At 39.1% G+C, this 12,523-nt stretch overlaps 1 protein-coding gene across 2 annotated transcripts in view; it reads right to left on the reverse strand.

Moving 5' to 3' along the window:
* LOC139946958 (serine/threonine-protein kinase 40-like) overlaps nucleotides 1–12,523 on the reverse strand; it is a 38,532-nt gene that overhangs the window by 22,641 nt on the left and 3,368 nt on the right. For both annotated transcript variants that reach the window (XR_011787300.1, XM_071944748.1), the window contains exons 2-4: nucleotides 10,506–11,400; nucleotides 8,822–8,956; nucleotides 7,441–7,686 (exon numbers count right to left, since the gene is read on the reverse strand). Coding sequence is in view for 1 of the 2 variants with exons in the window: in XM_071944748.1 (XP_071800849.1) it covers nucleotides 7,441–7,686; nucleotides 8,822–8,956; nucleotides 10,506–11,231 (1,107 nt within the window). In the remaining variant the exon portion in view is untranslated. The remainder of the gene's footprint in view (nucleotides 1–7,440; nucleotides 7,687–8,821; nucleotides 8,957–10,505; nucleotides 11,401–12,523) is intronic.

Below are 12,523 nucleotides of genomic sequence, written 5' to 3' on the forward strand. Positions count from 1 at the left end.
TGGTAAGTACTCAAAATATTTGTTAGCATAAAAACTAACTTGGTATTAAGCAATGGAGAGCTGTTGATAGTATAAAACATTGTGAGAAACAACGTAGTTTTTGCGACAGAGGTAATTTCTCACTAAAATATTTGAATTAAATTCAAGACCTCAGCTGAGGTCTTGAATTCAAGCATCTGAAAGGACACAACTTTGTGTGACAAGGATGTCTTTTTTTCCATTATTCTCTTGCAACTCCGACGACCAATTGAGCTCAAATTTTCACATGTTTGTTATTTTTAATGCGTACATCTTGAGATCCACCAAGTGAGAAGCTGGTCTTTGACAACTACCAAGGACTAATCTTAGGTTTAAGAACGAGTTAAATTCCCTATCCAAAAACGTTAGAACACATTGAACCCATTCTTATTTAAGATGGGTTGCCTGTTCTAAGTCGAGATAAGATTAATCCTAGTAGCGTTTCGTGAAATAGGCCGCAGTGCCTTTAAGTGGCAGTGAATGTATGATGGTGCAATATTGTAACTCAATAAAGAGATGAATGTGTTTTGAGATGATATAGATCCGACCGAAACCACAGCACATAAAAACAAGGTGGCACTAGGTTTGATTGAGTGACTGGCTGATTGATTATTGCCCTCTCTATCAGGAAACCAGCATTGACAGAGTGAGGTAAAAACACTGCTATATTACACACAAACATGTGCTTCACTGGTTTCCCCACTTGTTATTCTATTCATGGATATCAAACATTGACTTCACCTAGTCATTGTTGTTTGCCTGTTACCCTTTCTTTACACAGGCGTTGATATTCAATCTTGAAGGGGCACTGCAATTTGCCCCGTTGTAAGGGGTACTTCTAGGGGAAAAAGTGTTTTTGTGCGCATTATTTTATTTATTTATTTATTTTTTTTTTGGGGGGGGAGGTGTCGGGTAATTTGACCGAAAGTTAGTTTAAAATTTGTATAGATAATGTCATGAATGTACAAAAATTGTATTTAGCTCATTCATTTTAAAGCCATTGGACCCTTTCGGTACAGAAAAAAAAAATAAAAGTTCACAGATTTACAAATAACTTACAGGGTTTACAGAAGGTAGTGGTGAAAGACTTCTCTTGAAATATTATTCCATGAAATGCTTTACTTTTTGAGCAAACAGTAAACCAATATCAATTCTCGATAGCGAGAATTCCGGATTTATTTTAAACACATGTCATGATACGGCGAAACGCGCGGATACAAGGGTGGGTTTTCCCGTTATTTTCTCCCGACTCCGATGACCGATTGAGCCTAAATTTTCACAGGATTGTTATTTTATATATAAGTTGTGATACACAAAGTGTGGGCCTTGGACAATACTGTTTACCGAAAGGGTCCAATGGCTTTAAAGCATGTTTAAGGTATTGCATACAAACAAAATGCCAACGATAAATGATGCATATTTTTTGCTTTAACCCTTGGTGCACAGTAATTTTATTATATAAAAAAAACACGTTCATCCATGTTTTTCCTGAATTCTTTTCAAAGCACCCCCTATTGAAGATACATCAACGAAAGCTCAACAATCGCTCTGAACAACTGAATGGGGGTGGTATATATGGGTGTTGTAGTTTTAAGTTATGAACATTATTTTATCAAAGTCCAATTTGAACAAGTTTTGGTGGTCTCTAGCGACCAACTTGTGCACCAAAGAGCTTTAAGACACTGGACACTATTAGTAATTGTCAAAGACCAGTCTTCTCACTTGGTGTATCTCAACATATGCATAAAATAACAAACCTGTCACTGCCTGTGAAAATTTGAGCTCAATAGGTCGTTGAAGTTGCGAGATAGATGTGAAAGAAAAAACACCCTTGTCACACGAAGTTGTGTGCTCTCATATGCTTGATTTCGAGACCTCAAATTCTAATTCTGAGATCTCGAAATCAAATTCGTGGAAAATTACTTCTTTATCGAAAACTACATCACTTTAGAGGGAGCCGTTTCTCACAATGTTTTATACTACATCAGTGTATTAACCTCTCCCCATTACTCGTTACCAAGTAAGGTTTTATGCTAATGAGCATTTTGAGTAATTAAAAACAGTGTCCAGTGCCTTTAAAGGCAGTGGACACTATTGGTAATTGTCAAAGACTAGTCTTCACAGTTGGTGTATCTCAACAAATGCATAAAATAACAAACCTGTGAAAATTTGAGATGATAATGAAAGAAAAAATACCCTTGCCACACAAAGTTGTTTGCGTTTAAATTTGATTTCGAGACCTCAAATCTAAACATGAGGTCTCGAAATCAAATTTGTGGAAAATTACTTCTGTCTCGAAAACTATGGCACTTCAGAGGGAGCCATTTCTCACAATGTTTTATACCATCAACCTCTCCCCATTACTCGTTACCAAGTAAGGTTTTATGCTTATAAGTGTTTTGAGTAATACAAATAGTGCCTTTAAAGCAGCTCTACATGTATATGAAATCAAGAGCTGGACATTGCACTCTTGCATCTTGAACTCAGTGACCCTCCGGCCGGTCTCAGACAGCTATTTGGTTTATATGACACAACAACTCTATTCATAGTTGTCTAATTCAGCATGTAATGTTTGGTCTCATTGGATAATGCATCCCATACTCGGCCACAAGTTGGGGCTTTCCTGTTTTTCCATTGCAGGTCTTGACAAGGTAGTTTAGCGCGGGTAATCGATGGAGGAACCGAGTAATCTTAAGAGAATGATGTCATCATATGAGTGAAGTGTGTTCAATATCTGATGGGGAAGGCAGGTTTCAGATTTTGAGTCTAGAAATTGGGGAAGATAGGGGGGGGGGGTTGGCAGAATGTTATAGGCTTTACACAAAAGAAACCTGATCTGTGAGCGCAAAGCGTGAAATATTGTAAGCGTGAGATATTGTAAGCGTGAAACCTGACATTATCTTTAGTTTTAAAAACCCCTACTCTGCAGTGTGGGCATTCCATATAGTTTTATCTTCATGTTTTTAGGTGTTCGGGCAACAGCCCGAACAACTCTTTGATTTTGTTCATTTTTAGGTGTTCGGGCAACAGCCCGAACAACTCTTTGATTTTGTTCGTTTTTTTTGGGGGGGGGGGGGTTTTGGTTTTTCTTATTCTTCTCGCTGTCGATTGTCCACAAGAAAAATCATAGATGCGAAGCTTGCATTAAGTTGAAACTTTGCACACAGGTAGACAATAACCAGTAGATGATACAAAAGTTGTTACGTCACGATGACGTCATCAGTTGACGAGATACACTCATTCAAAGTTTATTATTTCAAAAAATCATAACTTTAGATATGAGGGATTTTTACAATCAATACATCATCGGAAAGGGCATTAAAAACTCCGTAAACGCCTCACAGACATGACCCCTTTTGATTCTTTTTCGGCTCAAAAGAGAGGTTGAAAATTCTAAAATTCATGTATAAAGAACTACAAAATTCCCCCATTGATTGCGCGTAAAGATTTTACAATTACATGTACATGTACTTTGTCACCATGTGTAAGCATGCGGTGCATTGTTCACCACGTGTAAGTATGCGGTGCATTGAGGAGCATAGTCACGCTGTGCACCACGTGTTGATCGTTTTAGTCTGCGTTCGAGGCGTTCTCAACATAATGTCAGTTTTCTTCAAAAGTAATTCATTGGTTTCCTCTACGACCATACTGCGTTAATAACACCGGTTCTCGTCCGGTCACTGAGGTTAAGCAAAATCGGGTCCAGTCAGTATTTCGATGGGAGACCACGTGGCGACCAAAATTTGTACTGTTTATTTTGGTATTTCATTTTTTTTTTCTCCTATAAATAGCCTCGTTTTTAGTCTGTTTTCAAGGCGTTTTCAACAAACATTTCCCTTCCGGTTAGTTAGTCTCTTCTCCAGTCGTCATTATGCATTAAGCTCCTATATCCTCAACCACAAAAGCTGTTTTGACAATCTATACATCATATGAAAGGGCTTTACGTATGTAGTCTGTTTTCAAGGTGTTTTCAACAAACACTTCCCTTCCGGTTAGTTAGTCTCTTCTCCAGTCGTCATTATGCATAGTTCCTATGTCCTAAACCACAAAAGCTATTTTGACAATCTGTACACGATATGAAAGGGCTCTACGTACGTAGTCTGTTTTCAAGGCTTTTCAACAAACATTTCCCTTCCGGTTAGTTAGTCTCTTCTCCAGTCGTCATTATTCATCAGTTCACATTTCCTCAACCACAAAAGCAATTTTGACAATCTATACATCATATGAAATGGCTTTACGTACGTAGTCTGTTTTCAAGGCGTTTTCAACAAACATTTCCCTTCCGGTTAGTTAGTCTCTTCTCCAGTCATCATTATTCATCAGTTCACATTTCCTCGACCACAAAAGCTATTTTGACAACCTATACATCATATGAAAGGGCCTCACGTACTTCCCAAAAATGGGTATGTTGGTGACCTTCTTTTGACCTTTTGACCTTTTTAAACCGGAAGTGCCTGTAAAATGCTTTGAAAAGGCATTATTTAAAGGCTTTTAGGTTGAAATGTACACTTTTTGATGCTTTACCATAAAATTATTTCACATCGAAAAAACTGTTTGGTTTTGATTTCTTTGCAATTTGACGAGCTATCAACAACACTTTTTTCATTATTTCAAACACTGACCCAACAATAGCCGAACACCTAGTGTTTGTTTCTACAAACACTATATCTAATCATGAATTTGATTTTGTATTTTTTGATTTATTTTTGTAGAGGGAGTGGGGGGGGGGGGGGGGGGTGAGGCGGTAAACAAAAAACAGAAAATTACGGTAACAAAACAGAGAAATACCATTACTGACTTGGACAACCAAGGGAGCCATAAACTATATGGAGGTATCAAATTTGAGGGATTTAAGAATTCTTAAAAAATAGCTTGTGAACTGGGGTTCACCCTTCTTCTACACCCAGAACCTCTCAGATGATACAATTCAGAAGGCTGACGCTGGGCAAAACCAGAATTACAAACAAAGTTTGGACAAAATGGGTTATTACTTTCTCCCTTTGGTCATTGGTAACGGCTTTACTTCTTTCGAAAAAGGCCCAAGATTTGTGAAAATGGAGAGCCATTCAGTATACATGTACAGGTACATGTAGGTAAAGGAATAAACCTTCACCTCAGCATCAATATGGGTTTTTGTTGTCCTACTGGACCTGAAAGAGCATGTAATTTCATATGATTGATATTCATGGAAAAAGTAAGGTAAATTGTGTACGAATAGGCATGAATATTTGCAACAAAGCAGGGACAAGGGCTGACCAATGGTGCAGGCTCTTAATAGACTAATCAGGCCATCATGATAATTTAAGCTGTGGAATATTTCGAGGCCTGCCTTTGTGGGAGATTGATATGAGATTAAGCTTGGGCGATATCGATTTATTTTATTCGCGATATTCGATATAATCGGGATTAATTAAATTTGACACCATCAGTCTTCAAACTCCAAGTGAAAGTTGTAGAAGAGACAGTCAAAGCATAAGAGAGGTGTTCTAATGACCTATTCTTCTGGTTTTACTCCAAACCTATGGGGTGCAAGGTGTCTCAGCTAGGAAATACATCAAGGTTTTGCAATATTTAATCGATATCGCGATATATCGCGATATATTGCGATATATCGATATTTCGATTAATACCAAATCGAACCGATATCGAAATCGTTTCCAAATTAATATCGCAATATTCGATAATATCATGATATCGCCCAAGCTTATGTGAGATCACCTAAACTAATTCCAACCAACCCACAACTTACAGTACGCACATGAAGTACACATGTATGCATACGTCCCTCTTACGCACACGAAAGTTGGAACTTTGTAGAGGGCACCACCGAAAGCACAGGGCATCGCAGCATTTGCTGTGGCTGCCGTTGGTTAATTAAAGGCCTGCCAAGTTCCCTCGATGGGAAAACAAATTCCAACCAAACCACAACATACGCACATAAAGAATGCACTCGCCCGTCTTATGTATAAAAGTCAACTAATGCAAGCTGACGAGTTACTCATATGTGACTTTGCTTAAACCGGTGTATTGCAGTGGGCTAATCTAGATGCTTACTCTATTAGACTGTAGCTTAAGATAATGCCTATCTATTATTAACCTGTATAAGCCACTAGGCTTATACGAGTTGATGACAATCACCTGATCAACCCACAAGCGAGTAACATGAATTAGGTTGGAGTTAGGCCCAGCACTGTACCAAGCATCGGACTCAAGCTCTAGAGTTTCTCATCAGCAGAGTGTGGGTTTGAAAATCAAGAAACAATACAACAGTAAGCATCAAAAGGACAAATCTGTGATAATTTTGACTCAATTGGTCATCGGTTGTGAAAGAGAACAATCAAAGAAAAAAAAACACCCTTGTTGCACAAATTTGTGTACTTTCAGATGCCTAAAATATGAAAAGGCTTCAGGTCTGAAGTCTTTTAATATTTGAGTAAGGGAGCCATTTCTCTCCACGTTTTATACTATCAACAGCTTTGCTTGTTACCAAGTAAGTTTTTATGCTTAAATAAAAGAAACCAACATGTAGACAGTACAAAGCATAAAGCTGAACAACAACTAAAGCAACGAGGCAAAATCACCCCTGCACCAGCCACACAACCTTCCAGGAGAAGTGGACGATTGTTGCATCAACTGGCAGTAGCCTATGGCGTTTGAGAGGACGTTTAAGGTTCGGTTCTTTTCAGAACCACCACTACACTACTCAAAAGAGATCAAATGGTGTTACCGAAAATCTAACTAGTTATTCTTCCACCATGCAAGTTTCAAAATAAAAAAAATAACAATTTATACTAATTTTTTTCACCAAATGAATAAATTGCAATGTTAGTGTGAGGAGCCGGTCTTCAGGGGCCAATTTCATAGAGCTGCTTTAAAAGCAAAAAATTTGCTTAAGCACGAAAAAAGCTCGCTTATTTTACACATGTTACTGGCCAAAATTTCATGACATATACATTGCTTGTGACTGGTATTTAACTATTGTTCACTTAGCATAATAATTGAGTGGAGTCTTGGCCGGTAATCTGATTTTACTACGAAAGTTTTTTTTTGCTTTTAAAGCAAAATTTTGTGCTTAAGCAGCTCTATGAAACTGGGCCCTGAACTTGATCTGGGGTAGACAACGCCTTCAGCTCAGTCCATTGAGAGCCGCCAGCAAGGGCCCTACATGTATTTCATAGAACTGCTTAATGGCTGCATTTGTGCTTACTGTACTATTACCACTTCATAGCACGTATGCTATCCTTGCGGTGCTCGAAAAAACAATGACATCAAGATATACGCTTTCACCTTTAAAAGTTTGTCTGCTTCAGCAAGCACAAAATTTTGCTTTCCGTTAAGCAGCAATGTGAAAATGGGCCCAGGCAAATACCACACAGTAAAGACAGACTCTTCACACCATTGCCAAATTATTATCCTACTTACTTTGTGCAAGCTGTCCACGATGCGCACCACATCTGAAAACATAATGATAGCCTCTTTCTCTGTTAGCTTCTTCTCTCGTATGACGTAGTGTTGAAGATTGATCAAATCCGACGTCTTGCTACTAAACTCATGGGCAGCTAGGCAGTCTAGCACCAAACAGAGTCGCTTCTTATAACGGCCCGTTGGGGCTGTCTGGCGCCCTCTGCTGTTACGATGGTGGTCTTGTTTCAGTTCATAAGCTCGGTCCTATTAAAAGATGAATTTGACAAAATTTTAGAGGCAATCAAAAACTGTCCTTCGGTACTTCCGACAATTTAATCTTTCCAGTGCTGCCCACTTTTGGTTGGGTGGTATCCTTGACACGACCACAGTCCTGGAACTACACGTAGACCATGGCCTTCATTGCCCCTGGTCTTGGCCTTGGTGCCCTTTCAAAAAATTTGCATTGACTTTAAGATTTTACAATGGAAAAAGCCCTAGTTGCAAAATGTAAATGGTCTTGCCCTTTCAAAGACGAAATTCCAGGCCTTTGACCAGGACATAGGGATGGAGGAGAGGCAGCACCTAGGAAATGCATTTGCTTCATGTTAGTTTGCTTGCCTACAGAACCTACTCCTTACATACATGCATCTCAGAGAAACGCAAGTCACAACTTGTTTTTGAAATGAAGATCTTTTCCTTAAAACCTCATAATATTCATTTAATGGCCAACTAATCCAAACCAATTGGGCCTTGATATTTACACTCGATCACATGCCTGAGGCACCTGTCTGGCGGTCTTAAGTTAAATGTTAAGTAATCTTTTAGTCTGATAAAAATGAAGCACTGAAAAATACTAACATCCATGAGATCAATCTTCTCTCATATTGATTATTTAAAGGGTCTATGTACTTTTTGTGGGACCAAAAACACAATGTCTACAGATTTACACTAAACTTACACAGTTGGAAGATAATGATTGTAGAAAGCTTCCCTGAAAATATTAGTTGCTGAGGTGCTGTAGTTTTTGAGAAATGAGTAAAACAATGTCATGGAAATAATTTTCGTCTCAGTGATCATGAGACGAAAATTATTTTAGCATGTAAAAACATATTTTCATGACATTGTTTTACTCATTTCTCAAAAACTACAGCACCTCAGCAAATAATATTTTAAGGTACGCTTTCTACTATCATTATCTTCAAATGGTGTAAGTTTAATGTAAATCTGTGGACATTGTGTTTTGTGTGACAAAAAGTACCAAAATCCTTTAACTGAGAACACACTCCAAATGTTCAAATGTAGGGCCTATTACACTACCTGTCACTGCCCCGAGCTGTGCCCTAGTATGCCTAGGGATAGGGACTAATGTCGGGGTTGTTCAAGGAAAGTGACAACTTACTTGAAAGAGTCCATGGTGGTGCACTACCCCTTCCTGGTTGTGTAGCAATGAGAGCAGTGAATACTCAGTATGCAAAAGCATCTTCCCTTGTCTCTCGTCATTGCTCTCTTTCCCTTGCTCGGACAGTGTGAGTATCTACAAGATGGACAATCATGAATGATAACAACTTACTTCAATATTATAAATAATGAGACGCTCTCTTGGGGGAAAGCACTCGTTTCAGTCGCAACAGTGAAGATATCGAATGGTCTTCCACATTACGTCCGGGCAGCTGTCACAACTGAAACATTCAAATCAGCACTCAAAACACATCTGATCAATATCCAAAACTAATCATCGACTTTGACATTATTTTGAAATGGACTCGGAATTTGACAACAGAGCACAGTACACAATAACTTTAACTATTTTATTAGATATCACGAGCAGTGCACTTGGATTGGAGCTCAGCTGATGACTAGAGTGCAGTTTTTTTTTAGCAAGCTCCATGAGCACCTGCATTGGCGGATACCGGCGCTACATAAGACTTTGATTATTATTAATAGTGTTGTATCCTGCATTTCGGTTGTAACAGAATAGCTCGTTATTATAGAGCACATTTCAGTTCTGGGTAAGTGCTTTACAAACAGTAAAGCAAAACAGTAAACTCACGAGTTCACCATATTCGCTTTGTATTCACATTCAATATGAAGATTGAACCAAGGATCAATTTCACAAAGCACTAAGGCTCATGTTAAGCAGAGTTGTCAGTATCACCATAGTGATTTGTATTGTGACATTACACTTTGCTAAGCAGTTTTAGATCAATCTTAGCTCTATGTGAAATCGAGCCCCTGCATAACAGTTGAACTTCTGCCCTTTTAACATACATAATGCAGGCGTACATGTACCTTCAAGAATTAACTATAAATAATAGTAAACTTGTGGGTACAACCGTATTAATTATCTTCTGAGGGAGTGTTGGTTCTGAAAAGAGCCAGTTTAGTCTCAACATTTTAAACAGTTAACTCTGCTCTTTTTTTTTTTTTTTTTCCTTCGTTTTTCTCTCCTGAAGATGAGCACTGTCCGATACTGTCCGAAATGTCAAGACCAAACCGCCTCTTATCAGAGCAAACATTCCCTCAAAAGAAATATAATTACAGTACACACAACTTTACTATTTAAATACACATATTGACTGACAATGAGGTAACTAGTGTACATGTACGTCTATTCCCCCCCGAGGGACTTCGAGTGACCAGAAGAGGGACCTATTTCCCGAGGCTGAAGGCCGAGGGAAATAGGCCCCTCTTCTGGTCACTCAAAGGCCCGAGGGGGGATAGGCGTACACTAGTTACCGAATTATGCCAGTCAAAATGTGTTTTATAACATAGCTCAGTCTTAAATGTGAAATAAGAACAGAAATCTGGAAAAGAAAGGAAGTTTTGTAGTTGCTGTTCACGATTCAAGTCAAGAGAGGGCGCTGTAACCAGGCACTATTTTCAAAGACTAGTGCCCGCTCGGGAACTAGTTCACGCAAACACGCGCGCGCGATCACTAGACTATATATTAGTTCATCCCACGTGACCGTGTTTCAGCCAACCAGAATACAGAACAAGCAAGAGGTGTGTTATAATTATTTATAGTTAATTCTTATTATCCACATGCAAAGCTTCAAACATCACTTAGGGGATGTAGGGCCTACCTTCATTGAATAAAAATTGTCTGAGCCTTCCCTTCGAGCCAGGCACTGAACAATGCTTCGCACAGGGGACGTTCCTAATCTTGGTCCCAGCAGGTACGGCCCCGCCCTCTTCAGTGTCAACGTTTGACTGTGGCTCACATGCTGGGAGCTTATGTTACCGATGGACGTTGTTGATAACTCCGAAGGTTGTAGTAGCGTTGACGCGACCGCCTGCACCGAATGCTGAAAAGAAGCATGACTGGGCTCTACCGATGCTTGAGGTGCTTCTTGAATTCTTGACAACTGAAGGGATGGGGCTATTAGAGATTCCTGAGATGAAGATTGGGAGAGTGTTCTGGATATAGCAGCACCGAGTTGGGCTGTTAACGGGGAATGTGACGAGGAACTAGTTGTACTTGAATCGATAAACTGAGGTACTGTTGGGATGCTCGGCGACACCGAGGGCACGCTGGCAAAGCTAGACGTGCCATTCTGCTGCTGACGTATGTACAGAGGCCTGTCTTGCGGAAACGAAGATGGGCTGAGCTCAGAGAAACCTGACTCTGACGATTCTGATGATGATGAAAGAGAAGCGACGAGAGTGGGTAGTTCCCTGTCTCTTTCCCGGGATCTCGATGAAGGATGTAGTGTTGGGCGGTCATGTGGGACCTGACTACTGCTGCTGCTCCCGCCACGTGATCGTCGATGATCCTGGGGTTGCCGCGCAGATGCTACTTTTCGCTTCATTTTGGAATGTCTCTCAGAAAAAAAAATTCTTTCAAAAATAAAAAACGATATCTACTCTTTTCAAAAATTTAAGCTCCCATCATGATGATCACTGACACTTTCTTTCACTGAGATTCTGATGTCACAAGACGAGTTTGGTGCTGACACAACATTGTTATCATGGAGCATTCTGCAAGTATACCAAAAAAATATGTCACTGTTAAAGGGTCTGGGAACTTTTTGTAGGACACAAAACACAATGTCCACAGATTGGCATTGAACTCGCACAGTTTGAAGATACTGATGGTACATGTAGAAAGTTTCCCTTAATATTACTTGCTGAGTTGCTGTAGTTTTTGAGAAATCAGTAAAACAAGTCACAAAAATAAATTTCATCTCAATAAGACATTTTAGCTTACAAAAAACAAATTTCCGTGACATTGTTTTACTTCATGTACTTAGCTCAAAAATGCCTTGGTACTCTTGAACACAGTAGAAATTTACAATTTCCTTATCTTAGGGTGCCCTTAAACAAGAAGAAAATGCCCAGTAAGTTCCCTTTGCAAATTAAAAATGGCCTTGCCCTTTCAATGATAAATTATAAAATCCCAGGCCTGAATTATCCTTTTTCGTTTTTAGTGTGCCTACTTCACTAATTACACTCGTCCTCCCTTTTCCGACCTTTGATTTTGTCCTTGTGTTTCGGACTTCTTGTGGTCAAACCATGGTCAAACCAGCCATTTCCCTCCAACCCCCCCTTGCATCTCATTATTCTTTATTCATCCTTAGCCTTTTATGTGAGCTCTCTGACTCACTCTCTATTCATTTCCACTTGGCTGCTTTTGTTAAACTGTTTATGTTTAAAGGTAGTGGACACTAATGGTAATTACTCAAAATAATTATTATCATAAAACCTTTCTTGATTACAAGTAATGTTGAGAGGTTGATAGTATAAAACATTGTGAGAAACAGCTCCCTCTGAAGTGACGTAGTTTTCGAGAAAGAAGTAATTTTTCCACAAATTTTGACTTCGAGACCTCAAATTTAGAATTTGAGGTCTCGAAATCAAGCATCTGAAAGCACACAATTTCGTGTGACAAGGGTGTTTTTTTCTGTCATTAATATCTCGCAACTTCGACGACCAATTGAGCTCAAATTTTCACATGTTTGTAATTTTATGCATAGTTGAGATACACTGTGAAGACTAGTCTTTGCCAATTACTAACAGTGTCCAATGTCTTTTGTAATACAAATCAGGCTTTAAACACATTGAAGGAAGGCCCGATACTTCATGGAGGCAACAATGGTGATTG

This window comes from Asterias amurensis, chromosome 14, assembly GCF_032118995.1.
Source record: "Asterias amurensis chromosome 14, ASM3211899v1".
In the NCBI taxonomy this organism is placed as follows: Eukaryota; Metazoa; Echinodermata; class Asteroidea; order Forcipulatida; family Asteriidae; genus Asterias; species Asterias amurensis.